At 39.6% G+C, this 22,618-nt stretch overlaps 1 protein-coding gene and 1 pseudogene across 1 annotated transcript; both read right to left on the bottom strand.

Moving 5' to 3' along the window:
* Nucleotides 1-11,152: 11,152 nt before the first annotated feature.
* On the bottom strand, nucleotides 11,153-13,319 carry LOC121745544. Its single transcript, XM_042139498.1, has 5 exons — nucleotides 13,140-13,319; nucleotides 12,931-13,023; nucleotides 11,879-11,949; nucleotides 11,721-11,783; nucleotides 11,153-11,644 (listed from the first exon to the last, which is right to left on the bottom strand). Exons 1-5 carry the CDS (start codon nucleotides 13,213-13,215, stop codon nucleotides 11,381-11,383), a joined length of 567 nt encoding a protein of 188 aa, XP_041995432.1. The 5' UTR covers nucleotides 13,216-13,319; the 3' UTR covers nucleotides 11,153-11,380.
* Nucleotides 13,320-13,639: 320 nt separating this feature from the next.
* LOC121746153 lies at nucleotides 13,640-14,709 on the bottom strand (annotated as a pseudogene).
* Nucleotides 14,710-22,618: the final 7,909 nt, after the last annotated feature.

The raw sequence follows: 22,618 nt of genomic DNA, 5'->3' as shown, positions 1-22,618 counted from the left end.
CACACACACGAGTGTATGTGTGTATTTTATGCATCTTGTGAGTGTTATATAAATATTCTTGGTCACAAGAAAGGCCCCCCCAAAAAGTGTGCCACTTTTTTTTTCTTCTCTTCTTACACTATTTTATTGGATCTCACTTGCTCACCCTCTTATCATATGTACTATGTTGTTGTTCCAAATTTGAGTAAAAGTCAAACGCATAAATTTGATTTTTTGTAAGGAAATTGTTGGTGATTCTGATGAACCCTTTTCTGAATGGTTCTTTCTGCAAGTAAATCTTGTGGAGTGGACGCCTAACGATCTTGTGTTTGACATCAAAATTTTAGATTATTAAATTTGGCCACACAGATACTCCATTATAATAGTATTAGTATTTATAATTAAAAACATAGGAGTACTATAGTATATGTGCTGCATAGTGTTTGAGAGTGTCATTTTATCTTTATATTTATTTCAATATTTAATTAGTTAGGATTTGAATTTGATTTATTCTTGATTGTCATGGGATCGATCTTCCCAAAATTTTGTAAACTTTTGTTGTCCTTTGAAAGTAGGAGTACTCCATAAATATGTGTCATGCTGGTAATAAGAAATGAATAACAAGTGTATTAAACTAATATTCGGTTCTCGACTGTTTTGCATGAAATGGGCCGAAAAGTAGAACATACATGAGCTGGGATATGGAATCAGGAGTATCATGAGAATCTGCAGCTTGATATTTTCATCCTGTTTTTATGATTTATTTTCATATTTAATCTAAATACTAAATAGTTAGAAGAATTCAATTTGATACTATGATTTTGATTTATTTTTGTTGGTATGAGAGTATTTGATTTTGATTTTGATTTTGATATGAGATATTCTTCCAAATCTTTGAACAACAAACATTCTATTTCTCCACCTTTGTTTTGTTCTAATTTTTTCCTCTTTCAGTCTATTCTCTCTCATGGGCATTTCTCTCTTTGCCTCCCACTTTTAATTAATTCGAAGGTTTTTCTATCATATGTTCGTATTGAATATGTATCTCGACTCTCAATATATTCATCTAATTAATTAATATATAATGTTAATTTTCTGATCATATAGTATATACTGTTGGAATATAGGAAATATATTGGAGGATTAATTTGGTTTGGAGGAAATATTTGAGAGGAGAATGGGTGGAATATATGGAAAATAGTTTATGTGGGAAATACACAATACACACTCTTAGCTTTCTACTCTTATGTGTACACTAACAAAATACATCTATGCCTATTTATAGGCTACAAAGTCGGTTAAGAACCGACATACCAAATCTAGAGAATTCCATCATCTAATCATATTCTAACAATTTAATATATTAATATCTATAGCCTAAGTCGGTTTAGTGAGGAGCTAGGCAATTCTAGATAATTCCTTCCTCAATTAGTTGTTGCTATAAGTCGGTGGTTTCAACTAGACTATTCTAGTTAATTTTCATCTACTAAATTCTAGGTTCTTCTCGTGAATTCTTGATTTAAAATCAAGTTTATTTTTCAACACCCCCCCTTAAACTTGATTTGTCATTCCGAGCAACGTCCTGATCTTGATAAAGTCTTCGAATTTGAGGGGCTTTGTGAAAATATCAGCAACTTGGTCTTGTGATTTCACATACTCAACTTGAATCTCCTGATTCGCAACACATTCTCTGATGTAGTGGAAGCGAGTGTCGATGTGCTTGCTTCGGTTGTGGAATACTGGATTCTTGGAGAGTGCAATCGCCGACTTGTTATCCACACAAATAGTTGTTGGCTCCTTTTGTGACCACCCGAGCTCCGCCAATAAGCTTCTGAGCCAAACCGCATGACAAACACTGAAGGTGGCGGCTACGTATTCGGCTTCGCATGTTGATAGTGTGACAATTGGCTGTTTTTTAGACATCCAGGTGAAGGCAGTGTCTCCCATGTAGAACACATATCCACTTGTACTCTTTCGGTCATCATTGTCTCCAGCCCAATCACTATCGCTATAGCCAACAAGCTTGTAATCATTAGTGTGTGAATAAAATAGACCATAGTCGATCGTACCTCTGAGATAGCGGAGTATCCTCTTTGCTGCCTTAAAGTGGGAAGTAGTTGGATTTTCCATGTAGCGACTTACGAGCTCAGTAGCGTACAATATATCTGGCCTTGTGCAAGTTAAGTAGCGTAGGCTTCCAACCAAGCTCTTGTATAGTGTCGGATCCACCATTTCTCCTTTGTCGTTCTTAGATAGCTTGACCCCGCACTCCACCGGCGTGTTGACTGGCTTGCAATCCTCCATTTTGAATTTCTTCAGAATCTCCTTTGCATAGTGTTCTTGTGTTATGAATACTCCATCTTCACGTTGCTTTACTTCCACTCTGAGGTAGTATGCCATTAGCCCGATGTCTGTCATCTCGAATTCTTCAGTCATGGCCTTCTTGAATTCCTCGAACATGTTTGGATTGTTTCCTGTGAAAATGAGATCATCCACATACAAGCATACTATTAGGACATCATTTCCTTTATTTTTCACATAGAGCGCATGTTCATGTGGGCATTTGGTGAAGCCGTTATCTTCAAGATACTTGTCGATCCTGCTATTCCACGCCCTTGGTGCTTGCTTTAGCCCGTACAAAGTTTTCTTCAACTTCAAAACTTTGTCTTCTTGGCCATTCACCACGTAACCTTCAGGTTGTTTGATGTAGACTTCTTTATCAAGAAATCCATTCAAGAAAGCCGACTTTACATCCATTTGATAAATCTTCCATCTATTTTGGGCTGCAAGAGAGAGTATTAGTCTAATAGTTTCCAAGCGAGCGACAGGAGCAAATACCTCATCATAGTCGATTCCTGCTCTTTGACTATATCCTTTTGCGACGAGTCTTGCTTTATATCTTTCAACTTCACCATTGGAATTCTTCTTAATTTTATACACCCACTGAACTCCAATGGCCTTGTGTCCTTTTGGTAGTGTCATCAACTCCCACGTATCATTCTTCTCTATAGCCTTAATCTCTTCATCCATTGCGACTCGCCAATTTTCACTTTCTGCAGCTTCTTCATAGTTGACTGGTTCACAATCAGCAAATAAGCAGAATAAGGTAAGATCTTCTAACCTTTCAGTGTCGTCATACAGTTCAGCCAGATTTCGTGCGTGTTGTGTGGCTCTTTCGTTCAAGAAAGATGGCGGCGAGCCTCCGACGGATGTAGCAGGAGATGCAGATGGAGTTGTTTGTTCTTGTTGCTCCTCTCTTGTTTGCTCGTCTATTCTTGGATCTCCAAATGGAGGTATGGAAGTGGTGTCATTGTCCGAGCCGAAATCCCATACTCCTTCTTCATCGAACTCCACGTCTAGGCTAATCATTATTTTCTGTGAAGTTGGATCATATAGCTTATAGCCTTTAGTGTTAGAGTCGTACCCGATGAAGATGAATGGCTTGCTTTTGTCATCGAGTTTACTCCTCGTTTGATCCGGTACGTGTGCATAGGCTTTGCTCCCGAACACTCTTAAGTGTGCGATCCCTGGTTTTCTTCCGTTCCAAGCTTCTTGAGGAGTCATTCCCCACACACTTCTAGTTGGAGACCGATTAGACAGGTATACAGCGCACGCCACCGCTTCTGCCCATAGCTCCTTGGGCAAATTCTTCGTCTTTAGCATACTCCGAGTCATCTCAACGATAGTCCTGTTCTTTCGTTCGGCCACTCCATTCTGCTGGGGGGGGGGATCTTGGAACCGTTAATTGCCGCCGAATTCCTCTTTCTTTACAAAATTCTTGAAACTCCCTGGATGTGAATTCTCCACCTCGATCGGTCCTCAATGCTTTGATCTCTAGACCACTTTCCTTTTCTACGGCAGCCTTGAACCTCTTGAAAGCATCAAATGCTTCTGATTTCTGCTTCAAGAAATATACCCACGTTTTTCTTGAAAAATCATCGATAAATAGGAGGAAATAATTATTTTTACCGAGGGAACTTGGCTTGATTGGTCCACAAACGTCTGCATGGATTAACTCCAATGGTTTCTGAGCTCTCGAACTTGACTCCTTTGGGAATGGCTTTCTGAAGTGCTTCCCAACTAAGCATCCTTCACAGAGTTGATCGGGGTGCTTGATGGGCGGTAATCCTCGTACCATTTCTTTATTTGATAGCAATTTTAAGCTACCAAAATTCAGGTGCCCAAATCGAAGATGCCACAACCAAGACTTATCTTTGTATCATGCTTGAAGACACTTCACCACATCATTTTGCACATTTAATAAAAACATTCTATTCTTGGACATTGGCACTTGGGCGATCAAATTATTTTTGCCATCTCTTATTGAAAGGCTATAATCCTCCATATGAATATTATAACCTTTCTCTAAGAGTTGTCCAAGACTCAAAATATTATTTTTCATATTGGGCACGTAATATACGTTAGAAATAAAATCATGAGCTCCATTCTTCAAACGAATTAGTATCTTGCCTTTCCCTTTAACTGGAATTTTAGATTCATCACCAAAGGAGACGTTACCACTTACTGATTCATCAAGCTCCACGAACATGCTTCTGTTCCCGCACATATGATTGCTCGCTCCTGTGTCGAGGTACCACGTATCATCTTTTCTCCTAGCTTCTCCTTTATAAGCTAGAAGGACACAACCATTTTCTTCATTCGTATTCTCCACGTAATTAGCCTTCTCTTCAACTTTTGATTTTGCATCTCTGCACTCGGAAGCATAGTGCCCATATCTATGACAATTGTAACACTTTATTGAAGATTTATCGTACCTTGACTGTGGGGAACTCCTTCCTCGTCCCTTATTTTGGGAACTCATTTCTTTCTTCATTGTTCGAAAAATATCCTCGTCCACGTCCACGAGCATATCCTCGGCCACGACCGCGCTCTTGTCTTTGTCCGCGACCTCTTCCTTGTCGACCACCACCATTGCCTGAACTTTCTTCCTTCTCCTTTGGGCTCACTTGCAACTTTAAAAGTTGCTCCACAATTTCATGTTTCTTCTTTTGTTTCTCCTCATATGCTTGTAGCGATCCCAATAAGTGATCGATACTCATTTCCTCTAAATCTTTTGTTTCTTCAATTGTAACTACTATATGCTCAAAATTAGGAGTTAGAGAACGTAATATTTTTTCCATGATTCTAACATCCTCCAATTTTTCACCATTTCTTTTCATTTGATTTGACACCGCCAAGACTCTTGAAAAGTAATCCGAAATTGATTCGGACTCTTTCATATGCAAAGATTCAAATTCTCCTCTTAAAGTTTGGAGACGTACCTTCTTTACTCGATCCACTCCAATACACGAGATTTGAAGCTTCTTCCACGCTTCTTTGGCGGTGCTTGCACTCGAGATCTTCTCGAAATCGTCGTCCCCTAGAGCTTGGTAGATGAGATAGAGAGCTTTCTTGTCTCTCTTTCTCGCATCTCGCAATCTATCCCTTTGTTGTTGGGATAGATCGGTCTCGTCTTGCGGCTCCTCGTAGCCACTCTCCACGATCTCCCAAACGTCGTGGGCTCCCAATAACGCTTTCATCTTAATACTCCAATTATCGAAATTGCTCTTATTGAGCATGGGGACTTGGAACGACGGCAAGTTAGCCATGCTATAGGTAGGAACTTATGGCTCTGGTACCACTTTGTTGGAATATAGGAAATATATTGGAGGATTAATTTGGTTTGGAGAAAATATTTGAGAGGAGAATGGGTGGAATATATGGAAAATAGTTTATGTGGGAAATACACAATACACACTCTTAGCTTTCTACTCTTATGTGTACACTAACAAAATACATCTATGCCTATTTATAGGCTACAAAGTCGGTTAAGAACCGACATACCAAATCTAGAGAATTCCATGATCTAATCATATTCTAACAATTTAATATATTAATATCTATAGCCTAAGTCGGTTTAGTGAGGAGCTAGGCAATTCTAGATAATTCCTTCCTCAATTAGTTGTTGCTATAAGTCGGTGGTTTCAACTAGACTATTCTAGTTAATTTTCATCTACTAAATTCTAGGTTCTTCTCGTGAATTCTTGATTTAAAATCAAGTTTATTTTTCAACATATACTACTATATATAGGACCTCGGAATCAGAAGTGGAACAATCGACCAACAAATTGCCAGAGAAAATTGATTCACAACCCATAGCAAAAGTTATGAAATATTTAATTAAGTCTATACATGGAGTATAATACATAATGATAAGTTTAATAATTATGTTGACTTACGATTGATCAGAGTAACAAACACCTAATATCGAGCATCAGTCCAACACTAATAATCCCCAACATAAAATGTTACATATATACATTACATACACACATATACAGCATTTTTTTAGCATAAATTAAAGATTATAATCTCTCAGCAGGTGATTAAAACCAAGTGAAACAAAATAAAGAAACATAGAGATACATGGTGAACACAAAAGGATTTAGGAAACGAAACAAATTAATACACACACATGTTTGCAACGAGAGAGAGGCTACTCCAACTACTCTCCTAGCTCAATGCGACTGCGGAATCAGAAGGCATTACTCTAAAAAAATTAAAATTTATATATATGTATTTTCTGCTTGTGTCTTAGTGGTCTAATGCATGAGAGCATAAAAGAAAAAGGTTTCTGCATTTTATTTGGGCAAATTCTTCCCCACAAAATTACAAGGAAAGTTCTTTATCATAAATTGCAAAAAAAAATAGAACTTTGTAAATCAATATATAGCCAAAAAAATGTACTTTTTGATGTGTCCTAATCATCTAAGAGATTGGCATCTTATATTCACCATTTTGTGGCAAAACTTACATGGACGGATATTCAAACACCATGATCAAGAATTCCACCACATGTGATTTATTGAACAAAATCACTATCATTACCATATTATAAGTAATTAAATTGGCCCAATTTTAGTCATTGCATCTTGAAAAATGGAATTAGCTTTTGGGCTCTTAGATATGAGTACTACTACTAGTAGTATAAAAAATAATTAAATTGGGCCAATTTTAGTTATTGGGTCTTGAAATCATGGAATTTACCTTTGGGGTTTTCTAAGTGGTGAAGTTTAGCCCAATGAAAAATAGAGGAAACAATTATAAAAAATGGGGAGGGTTGGGGGGTGTACAACCCATTACTACAAACATCACAATAAATTAATAATTAAGTCTATACATCGTATGTTATTTGTTATCATATTATAATTTTCATGTTTTTTTATATCAACATAGTGTATACAAATATCAACACAATGACATGAGTATTTCAACACAAGTACACGAAAATATCACACAGTTTTATTGATATTTCACATGCATTATATCGAGATTTTATATGCATTATATTGAGATTTTTTGATGCATGATAAAAAAATCTGATTATCAATATATACGTAAACTGAAATAAAAATCATCAAATTTCATCATCCGAACGTCGTCGGAACATATGCAATTGAGATCTCGTTAGAATCCTTATAAAATTACCTTTAATTTGATATATTTTTTGCGAAAAAATAATTTAAATTGAGAGAATTACGTAAATTTAAAGTTTTAGGATAATTTTAATAGGAGAGAATTGACATTAGAGCATCCGCAGCGGTGGCGAAAGTCGCCACCGCCGTCCGCGCCGTTGGCAAGGCGAAGGACCGCCGCCGCTGCAGCCGCGCCGCTGGCACGGCGCTGCTCGATGTATCGAGCACGTCCGTGCCAGCGGACGCACACGTGTCGCCCTCCCATTCGTCAACGGCATAGCCGTTGAGTTTAAAAAATTTTTATTTTTTTTAAAAAATCGGTTTTTTAATTAAAAAACCGATAAAAAATAAAAAAAAAAAAATTCACTTCCCCAAAAAAATATATCCGTTTATAACCGTTTTTTACACCTTTTAATTTTTTTTCATTTTTTTTACCCCAAAAATACATACTTTCATCTATAAATACCCCCAATTTCACTCCCAAAAATTCACACTTTCACTACATAATTCTCATCATCATTCTCTCATCTTCATTCTCATCTTCAATCTCTCATATCCATTTTCATCTTCCTCTCACACCCTACAACACCACTATGTCCGGTCACGACGACAACCCAAGCGGCTCCCACGGTTGGAACCCCAAATGGTTCGGTTCGCAACCGTTTCCTAGTCCGGATACGGAATATTCGGCCCCTCCTCAAACCCAAGATTCGGGCGTTCCGGGTGGCTACCGGCCATACCCGGTCGACGATCAAGGTGGCTCCGATGGGCGATACGGGTGGACTCCGGAGCCTAGGCCTCCCGTCCCTTCCCAAACGCAGACTCCTCCATCTCGCGCCGGTGTCCGCACACCGTACTCACCGGCGGAGATGGATAGATTGTTCAAGTCGTACTTGGAAATCTCCGAAGATGCGGTGGTTGCCACGAACCAATCCGGCGATCACTTTTGGTGGCGCGTCTCTCGGCGGTACAATGCAAACCGGCCGCCGGGAACGATCGAGCGCAACGAGAGTATGGTGCGCAACTGCATCGGCCGAGCCAACGACGAAATTGGCAAGTTCAACGGCTATTTCCTCCAGGAGTCGCGGAATGCCGGGAGCGGGCGGAGCGAGGTCGACATCATCACTGCCGCGCTGAGCACCTACCAATCCATGAACGGTAAGTCGTTCAAGTACCTTAATGTTTGGCAGGAAACGAGGACGCACCCGAAGTATCTGGGAGGCGTAACATCCTCCTCTAGTGGCTCCTCCAAACGCTCACGGTCGGCATCCCTATCCGACGCCGGCGAAGAAGTGGCTAGCCAACTCGCCGAAGCTAACTTGGGTAGCCCCGACGCCGGACCAAGCGGTTCCCGACGCCGACCGCAAGGAAGGAAGAAGGCGGCGGCCGAACGCCGTCGCGCCGCGACTCCATCTGCCCCCGCTTCCGAACCCGCACCCTATGTTCCACATCCACCCCCGAACAACTCGTTGTGGACCCTTTTGGCCCAACTCAATATGGCCGATAGGTCAACTATGACCCCCACGCAACTTCAAACGCACGAGTCCATGATATTGGGTCTCCAAAAACAATTGGGGTTGGTGTCGCCGGATGCGTAGTCTTCCTCGGGTAATATTAGCCAATAATTATGTAATTTTTAATTTTTAGGAGTTTAATTATGTAATTTTTAATTTTTAGTATTTTAATTATGTAATTTTTAATTTTTAGGATTTTAATTATGTCTTTTTATTTTATTTGTAATTTGTAATTTTTATTGTGGTTTTTTTAATGAATTTTAGTATTATGAAAATGTTTTTGTGTAATTGAATTTTATATTAATTGTGCTCGTCCTTGCGGAAGAGCACAGTTGTGGGTGTTGTGCTCTTGCCAGAAGCAGGCATGAATAGTACCGCCCGGGCCCACAACCGTGCCGCTGGCAAGAGCACGGTTGTGGGTGCTCTTAATACCCTTTAATTTTATTTAATAATTATTTAAATTTAAAATATAATTCAATTGTCATTATATCAACCACTAGATCTCCTAATCTAATGGTTAAAAATTAGTCTTAATTTTAAATTGTTAACTAAGTTAGCAATTGATCACCTCCCTATATATACTAATACCATACCCGCTTGATTTCACTTGATTTCCCAACTATTGTTCTTTTCTATTGAGGATTGTCAATCAACATCACCAAAATTTAATACTATCATTCAACTGCTTTTCAAAATCAATCTTAATCCCAACTCATAGTATTAAATTTCCAATAACAAATATATTAACCACTAACGAAAAATGAACATTGATAAATCTTTTTGAAAGGGCCTCTAATAATATTGTTTTATTTCATCTTTATCTACCTATTCTACACTAACAGACGGTCCCAACCCTAGAAATTTCCTCCCTAATTATTATTGCACTTTCAGTATAATTTCGTTCACTCCTTCTACAATTATTGAATTAATTAATCTACATATATACAGTGTTGACCTGAACTAATGAAATAAAATAATATGAAAATCGAGAAATTCCGATATAAATGTTACTACGACTGTATCAAGCGAAAACCAATGAAGAAAGAAACAAAATAAATTTTGCTACATGCACTATTGAATTGATTTCATGCACTTTGAATTTCCATCTTCACTTTCTTGATAAAATATTCACATTTCCTCTTCAACTCTTCTCTGTCAATCCCTTCATCGTCTTCTTCATCATCATCACGTTTATCCCATTTTCCCATGTGCAAATCTTCTTCAACTAAATCTGCATCAAGGTTGATTTTTTCATCAAGAATATCTACTTTCTCAACACCCCTTTTCTCAGCCTGAGTTCTCGAGCTGGTGATCTTGCTAATGAGGCCGGATGATTGTATGATGAAAACAAGAATCCCATTGCATAAGAGGAAGATGGAGTTCCTCTCAGTTGTGTAGGTGAAGAGCTTGAATATGAATTTGAAGTTGAAATTGAAGTTGGAGTAGAGATAGTCATAGGATTGGAGAAAGAGAGGTGTGAGAGAGGAGTGAGAGAGGCAGAGAGTGAGAAGAGAGAGTGGGAGGAGGATTTGAGTGATCTTCTTCAGATATTTGAATCTGTCTGAATGGTTTTTCATTTGATCATCGTAATGAGACATGATTTTTTTGAGAGAGAGAATGTAGTGACCCAAGACTTTTGGTTTGCAATTTTAATTGTATATATTCAATGGTTTATGTATATTTTGGAGTAGATATTGGGTTTAATTAACAATGTGACTTAGGACTTAGGAGAAGGAGACAATTTTTCTTTTTCTTTTTATGGGGATAAAATGACTTATGAGGAGATTAAAACTATAGAAACATAGTCATAATGGGATCTGGGTATATTTAGAAATTTAGAGGATTAAATCGTCCCATAAACAAGCAGTAGTAGTAGTAGCAGTATTTTGTTAAAGGGATTTCACCGCTATATATCTATTTATATTTTGTATTTTATTATATAATATGCATTATAAAGATGGTCAATAATACTAGTATTATTTATTAAATAAAAGATAGTAGTATTGATTTATGGTAAAAGATAGTCAAAACTCACTTATAAGTTATAGTAGTAATAAATGTCTTAGGACCGGCGTTTAAGACTTTGGAATTTTCAATTTGGTAGGTTGGACTCTATTAATTTTGACAATTTAAAAATATAGTGTGGATTGGCAGAGAAGAAAAATAAATAAAACATGATAAGAATACAAAATTTAGATCATTTTTATGTCATATAACTTCAACACAGATGTTATCTACTTAGTTGTGGCGGAGCTACAACACCGTAGAGTCGGACAAATGAAGAAACATTATGACTAAAAACAAAAGCATAAATGATCAAACAAAATGCTTAAAACTCAGCATCACCAAATTCCATAGCTGAAACTATGTCAATTCTTGAGACTTTTGTGCAAATTTCATCAAATGTCAATCCTAAAGCTCAATAATTTTGGCCTTCCGTTTCTTCGATTCTCGACATGAAAAATCTCCTGCATCCAACCTGAGCTTCGCAGATTCTGAGCCGGCTTCAGAATCTGATTTGTGATTCCTCTCTTCTTCGTCATCACTGCTATCTTCGTCTTCTGATCCACTGCTGCTCTCCTCCAGGCGAGCTGGTGGCTGATAACCGGCCATTGCAGACTCGGCTGCAGCAACTGCCTCCGGGGTGTGAAGATCAGCAATACCCAACATCAGATCCTGTCAACAAGAATAAGTAAGAATAAATAACCACAAAGTCTCAAACTTTAACACACTAGTACTGTTTACCAATTACCATCTCGATGTATTTAGACTCGTCTCCGCTGATCACTTCAATGTCATAGTTATCGGGGCGTTCCTGCATTTAGTAGGAACCACGGTCAGAGCTCGTGTTTGAGAAACTAACAATCAAATATAAGAAGGTAGAAACTAGAAAAGGAAGCAAGATTGTGCCTTTGCATCCTCCATCAGTTTCTTGTTTGATTCTGATAAAACTCCTAAGAAGTCTTTCACCTTTCCCAAAACTGCAAGTAGCAAGAGACTTCCCCCGTTACTATCAAACCAATTTTCACCAAAGGACACACAAGTTCAGTTATTAAAACCATGTGTTGCACAATTAGCATACAGAACATATAGTACCAAAGTAGTCAAGAATGTAATCATCTAATGGTAGAACCCCTTAAAGAAACAAGAACCTCGACCAGATAAACTACATGCAAAAAAATGCTGGTTTTTCAGCACCCAATGAACATAATAGGCCCCTCGTCTCAAAACTAACAACTTCAGCAAATCACTTCATCACATGCAACTGGTTGGATCAACAGCCTCTTCCATTCCAATCTATACATCTCCAAGCAAAAAAGCATTACCGGTTTTTCAGCCCCACATATTATAATAGGTACCTCACCTCAAGGCTCAAACAGATCAAATTCATCATCATATGCAACTGTTTTTGATCAGTTTCCTATTACAGGAAGTCTACATATCAAGCAGTGCCACTTTTTTGCAGCACCCGGATCACAGAATCAATGGTGGAGCATTAAACAAACAATCCGATGATAAGTTATCAAGAAACTTAAGATCAAACCTAAAGCAGCTAACCATAGCCCTAAACAGCTTGTCTAAGTTCTTGTGTTCAGTATAATCAGAGTAAAAACATGAATCAACCTATCCTCACAAAACATGAGCTTGCTTTATTAAACAGTGTTTAAAATCCACAACAGAAGCAAAAACACCATTTTTGCAATGATATTTTCTACAAGCATCACATTACACCCACAACCTGAAGTAAATTATTGATTAAAAACATCAATTAACTTATTTTCCCAAAACATGAGCTTGATTTCTGAATGTTAAAAGTCCACAACAGAAGCAAAGGCAGCAATTTTGCAATGAGATTTTCTACAATTTTGGGCAATACACCAACAATATGAAGTGAATTGTTGATTAAAAAACAACACAGCCGATAATTTCCAAGAAAACATAAAGGGCTTATCATTCACTACATTGGCTCTTGGGCAGAGGAGCCATGGTGGGCTTCTGACGAGAAGCATCAGAAGGAGTAAAGGTTGGATCTTTCTTGCATACAAAGAGTGATTCTGCAAAATTGGCACACGCAAATCTTCGCTGAGCATTAAGAAGAGGGAAAAACAAGAAAGCTGAAGAGAGAGACAGAGATAGGAATATAAATCAGTTGATAAATGGATTCTGCTACCTAAGTTTGAGGTGGAGGAGACGCCGCCTCGCTTGGCTTCCAGCTCCAAGAGGGCTTTACTACTATGTTCCGCCATTGTTTCTGAAACTGTGCGGAGGAGACAGAGAGATAGAGAGAGTAGGCGATGGAGAGAAAGTGGGTAGATTTTATTTGGGCCTTATGCAATTCGTTTGAAAGGCATTATTGATAAAAGGTCACAGCTAATAAAGCTCTTCTACTATTGGGCTTACTTAACATTGCATATATTTTGAAATTAAAATTAAAATAATATTCTTTGTCACTAATTCTATTTTAAGTAAAAATTGAGATATTTAATCAATATATTAGAATTAATTAAGTATTTCTTCATTAAGTTAATCAATATATTAGAGTTAATTAGAAAACGCCTCGAATGGCCATAGCAAATACGAACAAAAGGATCCCACAAACCAACCAGTCATCATCTAACCCTACCAAATTTTCACAGAAAACTAATTACAAACCATGGGTTTAGAGTTCCATCAAATGCTAGGAGTGAAGAAGAAGATATCGTCAAGCCGGTCGTTGCTTGGCGAATTGCCACCGTAAACCAGCAACCCTGGGCGCTCGTCGCACTGGCCACCAGAAAATGCGCACCAACCTCGCTCCCCAGGAGCCAAACCCGGCTCGTCGTTGTCCCAACGCTTCCATTCCTTTGTCTCGGTGTCCAAAGCATACACCTCTTTGGAGAATTTACCTGCTCCAACATGACCTAAATCACTTGGATCAATCTCTCCACCATGAATGAAGATATACTTCCCTATACCTACACTTGAAAACATGCTCCGAGGAGTCGGCTTCTCGCCCGATGTCTCCACGCAGGTCCATCTCCCTGCTCTTGGGTCGAAGCAATGAACATCGTCCAGCTCCTCGCCAGAGAAACCATACACAACCCAAATCTTCCCTTGAACCGAAGCCAGTCCCGGGCCGCCCCTCGGCTTGCACTTCTCCCCGGGCAGGGGAAACCTGATCCACTTCTTATCCACAACATCGTAGGCCCACAGATCGTTCAGCCTTCCCGCACCCCCGCACCCTCCAAAAATGTACACGCGTCTCCCATCAGCCGTCATCGAGTGGTAGCTCCGGTGAGGGGGGCCGGACAAGAGGAGGGTCCACGTATCCGTGGCGGTGTCGAAGGAGTAGAACTCGTTTAGCTCCTTATGTGTGGCGTCCCTACCTCCGAAGACGTAGATGGTCTCAGCAATGGACGCCATTGTCACGCCAACGCGAGGGGGAGGGATGTCTCCCTTGGCATCGGCCACCTTCCATGTCCGGGTAGTGAGATCGAACACGTAGAGGTGGTTGTCCACGGGGACTCGGGGCGAGAACTCACCCCGAATGCATATGCCTTCTGCCCAACAACAGCAACGGCGTGAGAGCTTCTTGCACCAGGCCCTGCCCCATTTTGCTCGAGCTGCAAATGATGGAATCACTTGTAATAAACCAACTTTTATTGAAATCAATGTAAATACAGATCACATATTTTGAAGTACTATCTTTTTATTCAAGTTTGGCTGAATTTTATCATGACAATAGTGAGTTTTCTTGCCATACTGTAATAATGGAGTGCTCATTTCAGTTGGAAGAAGCTCGGCTAGAAAGGAGTTCGGTAAGCTCGGCTTACCGAGCTGGAACTAGCCTGGAACTAGCCGAGAAGAAGAAGAAGGCAGAAGTCGGTATGGAAGCTCGGTATGGAAGCTCGGTGTTGAGCTGGAATGAGCCGAGAAGGAAGAGTTCGGTTGTAAGCCGAGAAGGAGTTCGGTTGTAAGCCGAGAAGGAGTTCGGTATTGAGCCGAGGAAGGAGTTCGGTCTTGAACCGAGAAGGTAGAAGCAACCTAGCCGAACTAGCCGTTGGAGCAGCAGTTAGTTAGCTGAGATGTAGCGGTTATTCTTCTTGCTTTCTTGATTCTTCTTGTAGTTAGTTAGTAGCAGTTGCTACTTGATTATAGAGCTTTAAATAGCTCACCGTGTATGTAGTTTAGAGTAGAGTTTAATCAATAAAGAGTTTTCCAGTTTTCTCTCCAAGATTATCATCTTCAATACTCAAAGTGTGAGTGTGTGTGTTTTCTGCATTGTGTGATCTCATACAACAGTGAGTGTGTGTGTGATCTTATTGAGTGTGTGAAAGCCTTGTGTGTGCGAATCCTAACAAGTGGCGCCGTCTGTGGGAAAGGGATATTGAAACTGATTTGCAGAGGATCAAACGGTTTCAGAGATGGCAGCAAGGCTTGATGCAGAAAAGTTCACAGGCAAGAATGATTATGGCCTGTGGAAGATGAAGATGAAGGCGGTTTTAATTCAACAAGGCTTGGCGGCAGTTCTTGCAAAACCAGAGGAGAAAGGAAAGGCTCCAGTGCTTGATGAAAAAGCTCAGGCAAAGATGGAGGAAATGCAGCTCAAGGCACATTCTGCAGTGATTCTGTGCCTTGGAGATAAGGTCTTGAGGGAAGTTCAAGAAGCCAAGACTGCGGTGGAGATCTTGGACAAGTTAGATGAAGTTTACTTGGCCAAATCCTTGGCTAACCGGCTGTATCTCAAGAAGAGGCTGTATGCCTATAGTTTTTCTGGAGATAGGTCCATCATTGAGCAGCTAGAGGAGTTCAACAAGATCATTGATGACCTGGGATCTGTTGATGTCAAGATCTCAGATGAGGATAAGGCCATTCTCACATTGAATGCCTTGCCTAGCTCGTATGACCAGCTAAGTGATGCAATTATCTATGGAAGAGATAAACCTATCACCTATGCAGAAGTCTATTCAGCCTTGATGGCCAAAGAACTCCAGAAGACAGCCAACAGAGGCTCTGCAAGCTCCAATGTTCAAGCTGCAGAGGCCTTGAATGTGAAGAAGTTCAAGAAGCAGAACTTCAAGAAGAAGTTTGAGGGCCCTAAACCCTCAAGTTCAGATGCTCAGAAGGAAACCAGAGCTTGCTATTGGTGCAAGAAACCTGGACATTTGAAGAAAGATTGTCATGCATGGAAGAGAAAGATGGCCTCTGAGGGACACAATCAATCTGATTGTGTGGAGAGTGCTGATCCCCCGGCTCAACTCATGAATATCAGTGATAGTGGGGTCAGTCATAGGTGGATAATGGACTCGGGGTGCAGCTTCCATATGTGCCCCAATAGAAGCTGGTTTCATGATCTTCAAGAAGCATCGGGTACGGTTGTTCTTGGTAATAACCACATTTGTCAGATCAAAGGAATAGGGAAGGTAAAGCTAAGCCTACAAGATGGCTCTATAAAGATCCTAACTGGGGTGAGGTATATTCCAGAAGTAAAGAGGAACCTCATCTCATTGGGAATGCTGGAACAGAAAGGGTTCACCATATTGATGAGTCAAGGAAAATTGTTTGTGAAATCTGGAGATGCAGTGATGATGGAGGCTGACAGAGAGCATATTCTCTATTATCTGAAGGCTAAGGCTGTTGATGGAGAAAGCAATGCAGTGTCAGATGATTCCATAATGCTATGGCACAAGAGATTGGGCCACCCAGCCGAAGGAAGCTTGAAAGAACTCATCAAGAAGGGTCTGATCTCTGGAGATTTCAACAAGATGGACCCCTGTGAGCAGTGTATACTTGGAAAGGCTAAGAAGGCACCCTATCCTACAGGTATTCACTCTTCTACAGCCCCTTTAGACTACATACATAGTGATCTTTGGGGGCCTTCACCGGTGTGTTCAATTGGTGGAGGAAAATATTATCTAGCTATCATTGATGACTATACAAGAAAGTTGTGGGTATATATTCTTAAAGAAAAATCTGAAACACTCACAAAGTTCAAGATATGGTGTAAGGAGGTTGAGCTAGAGAAGGGTAGAAGTGTTAAATGCTTAAGGACAGACAATGGCCTAGAGTTCTTGTCTGCTGAGTTTGATCTGTTTTGTAAAGAGAAGGGTATGAAGAGGCACCGGACTGTTCCTGGTAATCCTCAGCAAAATGGTGTTGTGGAAAGGATGAATAGGACAATCCTAGAGAGGGTGAGGTGCCTACTTCTTGGGTCTGGTTTGAGCAGCAGATTCTGGGGTGAGGCTGTGTATACAGCAGCCTATCTCATCAATAAATGCCCATCTACTGCCCTGAAATATGAAACTCCTGATCACATGTGGTATGGAGCTCATAGTGACTACTCAAAATACAAGGTGTTTGGGTGTGTGGCCTATGCTCATGCTAGGCAAAGTAAGCTTGAAGCTAGGGCTCTGAAATGTATCTTGCTGGGGTATCAGAGGGGTGTTAAGGGGTATAGGCTCTGGTGTATTGAGCCCGGTAAGCAGAAGGTCTTGGTGAGTAGGGATGTGGTGTTCTTGGAGGATCAGATGCCATTCCTGAAAGATAAGCCGGACTCCAATGAAGATGAGGGTGATTTCTTCAAGGTGGAGCCTGTGGGGGTTGGCCTAGGAGCAGGTGGAGTTATTGACTCAGGGAGTGAGTCTGATTCAGATAAAGAAGAGGCTCCAACTCAGGGCAACCAGGCTGGTGAGTCTATATCAGACTCTATCAGAGACTATCAGCTTGCAAGGGACAGAGTTAGAAGAGAAACAAGGCCACCAACAAAGTTCTCTGATGTTGTGTATTATGCTCTGTGTGCAGCTGAAGGTATTGATGGTGCAGATCCACTCACATATAAAGAAGCTATGCAGAGTAAAGATAGAGAAAGATGGATTGAAGCCATGAATGAGGAAATAGAGTCTTTACTCAAGAACAAAACATGGATTTTGGTGGACAAATCCAAGCTGAATACAGATGGAAAGGAGAGGAAGCTGATCAGTTGCAAGTGGTTGTTTAAAAAGAAGGTAGAAACCACTGATAAAGACAGAATCAGGTTCAAGGCAAGGCTGGTGGCTAGAGGCTTTACACAGCAGGAGGGAATCGATTTCAATGAAGTGTTTGCACCTGTTGTGAAGCATACTTCGATTAGGATTCTATTGGCTGTGGTGAATCAGCTTGACTGGGAGCTACAACAGCTTGATGTGAAGACAGCCTTCCTCAATGGAGATCTAGAGGAAACTATCTTCATGGAACAGCCAGAGGGCTATGTGAAGATTGGAGAAGAAGGCAAGGTGTGCCTGTTACAGAAAAGTCTTTATGGACTTAAGCAAAGTCCTAGACAGTGGAATAAGAAGTTTGATGCACAGATGAAGAAGATTGGCTTCTCCAAGTCAGAATATGATGATTGCATCTACATCAAGAAGGCAGGCAGGACTCCCGTTGCCTACCTATTACTCTATGTGGATGATATGCTACTTGCAGGGCCTTCTATGACAGAAATTCAGAAAGTTAAACAAGATCTGAAGTCAAGCTTTGAAATGAAGGATCTAGGAGAGTCAAGGAAGATCCTAGGCATACATATTCAGAGAGATAGAGGCTGCAAGAAGCTGTGGATGCTGCAAACTGACTATATTGAGAAAGTTTTGCAGAGATTCAAAATGGAAAATGCAAAAGCTGCATCAACTCCTCTGTCCCAGAGTTTTAAGCTATCAAAGGAACAAGCCCCTAAAACTAAGCAAGAGGCTGATGAGATGGAGGCTATCCCTTATGCTAGTGTGGTTGGAAGTGTTATGTACACTATGATTTGTACAAGACCAGATTTGGCTCATGCTATCTCAGTGACTAGCAGATACATGGCAGACCCGGGGAAGGAGCATTGGAATGCTCTTAAGTGGATATTGAGGTACATGAAGTCAACTAAGGACTGGGGGATTGTGTTCAATGGCTGGGAAGGTGAATCTGAGGAGGTTGTGCAGGGCTATTGTGATGCAGACTATGCTGCAAACCTGGACAACAGAAAGTCCCAAACAGGTTATCTTTTCACCATGTTTGGAACTGTAATCAGCTGGAAGTCAGGGTTGCAAAGTGTTGTTGCTCTCTCAACAACAGAATCAGAGTATATAGCTCTCACTGCAGCTGTACAGGAGAGTTTTTGGATTCAGGGAGTGATTTCTGACTTTGGTTTTGACCAAAAGACAATGGTGATTCATTGTGACAGCAGCTCAGCTATGTGCTTGGCTAAACATCCGGGTTTTCATGAAAGGAGCAAGCACATAGACATAAAGTTGCATTTCATTAGAGATGAGATTGAAAAGGGGAGAGTGAAGGTGATTAAGATTAACACCTTGCACAATCCGGCTGACATGCTAACAAAGTCTCTAGGTAGAGACAAGTTTGATCATTGCAAGAAATTGATCAATGTTTGTGCAAGAACTGAGATGAGCCCTCAGGTGGAGAATTGTAATAATGGAGTGCTCATTTCAGTTGGAAGAAGCTCGGCTAGAAAGGAGTTCGGTAAGCTCGGCTTACCGAGCTGGAACTAGCCTGGAACTAGCCGAGAAGAAGAAGAAGGCAGAAGTCGGTATGGAAGCTCGGTATGGAAGCTCGGTGTTGAGCTGGAATGAGCCGAGAAGGAAGAGTTCGGTTGTAAGCCGAGAAGGAGTTCGGTTGTAAGCCGAGAAGGAGTTCGGTATTGAGCCGAGGAAGGAGTTCGGTCTTGAACCGAGAAGGTAGAAGCAACCTAGCCGAACTAGCCGTTGGAGCAGCAGTTAGTTAGCTGAGATGTAGCGGTTATTCTTCTTGCTTTCTTGATTCTTCTTGTAGTTAGTTAGTAGCAGTTGCTACTTGATTATAGAGCTTTAAATAGCTCACCGTGTATGTAGTTTAGAGTAGAGTTTAATCAATAAAGAGTTTTCCAGTTTTCTCTCCAAGATTATCATCTTCAATACTCAAAGTGTGAGTGTGTGTGTTTTCTGCATTGTGTGATCTCATACAACAGTGAGTGTGTGTGTGATCTTATTGAGTGTGTGAAAGCCTTGTGTGTGCGAATCCTAACGCATACAATATGAAAATTTGCAGTCATCCAAACTTCCAAACTTTAAAGTAGTGAAACGTCAGATCATTACTCCAAACACACTTTTTCCACAAAACCACTATTCCATAATCCTACTATTAAAAGAATTAACCTCAAATTTCCTATTTTAGACTTATTCTCAAAGCAAATTCTTTAGTTGATCCATTTTCTATGCAATTGCTAAGGCTAAAAAGAGTAAATTTACCCAATTTTTAGGTTTACATGATATAAAATCCCATCATTTACAAACCTAACAACAAATCAAAACCTATGTGATTTTCCACAGTATCAGAAGCCATCATTATCTACCCAGAAACAAGAAATTATTGAAGGTCGAAACAGAGCTAACAATTTTCCAGGAAAAAAAATAGAATCTCATATCACAACAGGTTTCTGAAAAAATTTCAAAATCATAAAAGTAATTCTTTAGGAATCCAAAAATGCAATGCTTCTAAAACTTGTAAATAAAATAAAGGAATAAAAGGGAAAAACAAGAGCCATGATCGGAGATTCAACTGTTCGGTTTTCGCAGCAGACCTTATCAAGTTATTTTAGAAACTGAGAGACGAGCGTTTCAGAGTAAAGTTGACACATCTTTAGACCAGGAGTAATAAATACTAGTGGAGTAGTACATTCAGTGTAGTAAAATAAAAATAAAAAACTCAAAAACACTTTCAGTTGAAAACCATTTTTTTTAAATTACATTTTTGGCTCAAATTGTAACTCATCATATAGTCTACATTATTTGAGTATATTTTTTTTATCTTTGAAAATAATTTGTTTTTGGTAGTTTGAAGTATTTTGATAAATGTATAATAATATTACTACGAAATTTTAAAAAAAATGATCAATGAGAGAATAATGCACTTAATCATGCCATATATTCTACTTATATACTTGGATAAATTTGTCTATGTTGCATGGAATTAAGTTTGTAATTCCATGTAATTTCAAGAAAAAAAAAAGGTTTGTAGCATATTGTGGCATATACTGGAGTAATTTTTAAGGTCGAATCAATTAATTACATTAATAATTCATTAACTTACATAGTCACTCACCTCAGCAACCTAATATTTTGATGTGCTGACCAACCTATGTTTTAATTTTTAATGATTGAGAGATTTGTTTTCAAGTGAATTTGATGAAAATGAAAGTACAAAGTGATGGTGGGGTTTATTTTCATGCATGGAACTGCCTTCGTCCATAATAAATGGATGGTTAGGTTGCATAGTAATGCACAATTAACTTTTTTAGAGCATAATTAATTTAGTTGTATAAAGTTTAGAGCATTCCCAACCCCACCCCAAATTCAGGCCCCAAGTCCCCTCCACGTCATCATTCCCCTAAACTTGAGTCCCAGGCCACAACTCCTCTAACCCTGCAGGCCCCAACCCGGACCACAACTATTAAATTGCACTATTCACAACTCCAACCTATTTCACAACTATTAAACATAGCAGCTTGGTAGCGTTCCACCTCGTAGTTGATTTCTTCTTGGATTGCGGGCATCGCCGTCTCTAACATTCAGGCCATTTGAGCTTCGATTGCTCGTTGACCTTCACGACGATGAGACATTTTTCGAATTTTATAGTGTGAGAGGAAGAGAAATGAAGTTGAATAAAAATGAAAATTGATGGAGGGGTATTTATAGATAAATTTTCGAATTAAAAAAAATAAAAAATAAAAAATTCCGGTCAGGCCCGAACCCCATATAACGCCGGGGCGGACCGCATAGCGTCACGTCCTGTCTCGCTTAACCCTGTGCCGGGCCGGACCCCGGGAGCGGCCTCGGGATGCAACTGCGGCACCGGGACCGTCCAAGGCCACAAATCTCCTCCGTTTAACGTATGGCCCGGGCCAGGACTCGCTCATCGCGGCCCGTCCCCAATAGTTGGAGATGCTCTTATGAGTGTCTTAGGTTTTATTATGTTCTTTTCATTTGGGCTGCCTGAATGATTTTTTGGTCTGATCTTTATTGATACATGGGCCACTTTTGGTCTTAGTTTTTTTTATAAGAGCTCTTTGAAATCCAAAATTGGGTCAACTATAACTAGTACTATACAGTAAGTACTCCCTCCGTCCCTTTGTAGTTGAGTCGTATTTTTTTTGGATTGTTCAACTGTAGCTGAGTCGTTTTCTTTTTTACAAAAAGTTACAACTTTTCTTCGCTCTTACTTACTCTCTCTTACTTTATTCTCTCATCATAACGCATCTACTACAGATAGACGGATGGAGTTTTAAATATAGATCTCAATTAAATGCATCGTATTTCCTTATTTAGATGGTCTCTAATAAATATTTTGTTTCATTTTTATTATTTATGGTAAGGGAATCTCGTATTCTACTAACTCATTACTCACAATTATTATAAATCTAAAGTATGACTAATATTTCATAAACTTTTACCACTAACTATTTCGTAAAGTTAAATAACTTCTTAAAATCGCACTAGTCAAATATGAGATATTTAATGAAAACCGGAGAAAGTTTATATTTCTCATTAATATAAATAAATGTAAAAAGTGCACTCAGCAACAATGAAGGACTCAATTTATTGATGGAAGGAGAAACATACACTTATATTTATGAGAATTTTAATAATTTTATATGATGCTATA

The sequence above is a fragment of the Salvia splendens genome, chromosome 8 (genome assembly GCF_004379255.2).
Source record: "Salvia splendens isolate huo1 chromosome 8, SspV2, whole genome shotgun sequence".
NCBI classification, from domain to species: Eukaryota; Viridiplantae; Streptophyta; class Magnoliopsida; order Lamiales; family Lamiaceae; genus Salvia; species Salvia splendens.
Note: the sequence above shows the minus strand (reverse complement) of the source record. Positions and strands in the feature narration are given on the sequence as shown.

Coding starts and splice junctions, on each gene's coding strand:
- LOC121745544 (XM_042139498.1), bottom strand. CDS start 13,215: ATGGCGGAACATAGTAGTAAAGCCCTCTTGGAGCTGGAAGCCAAGCGA. Junction 11,950..12,930: donor TCCTCTGCCCAAGAGCCAAT/GTAGTGAATGAT, acceptor TGCTACTTGCAG/TTTTGGGAAAGGTGAAAGAC. Junction 11,784..11,878: donor AACTGATGGAGGATGCAAAG/GCACAATCTTGC, acceptor TACTAAATGCAG/GAACGCCCCGATAACTATGA.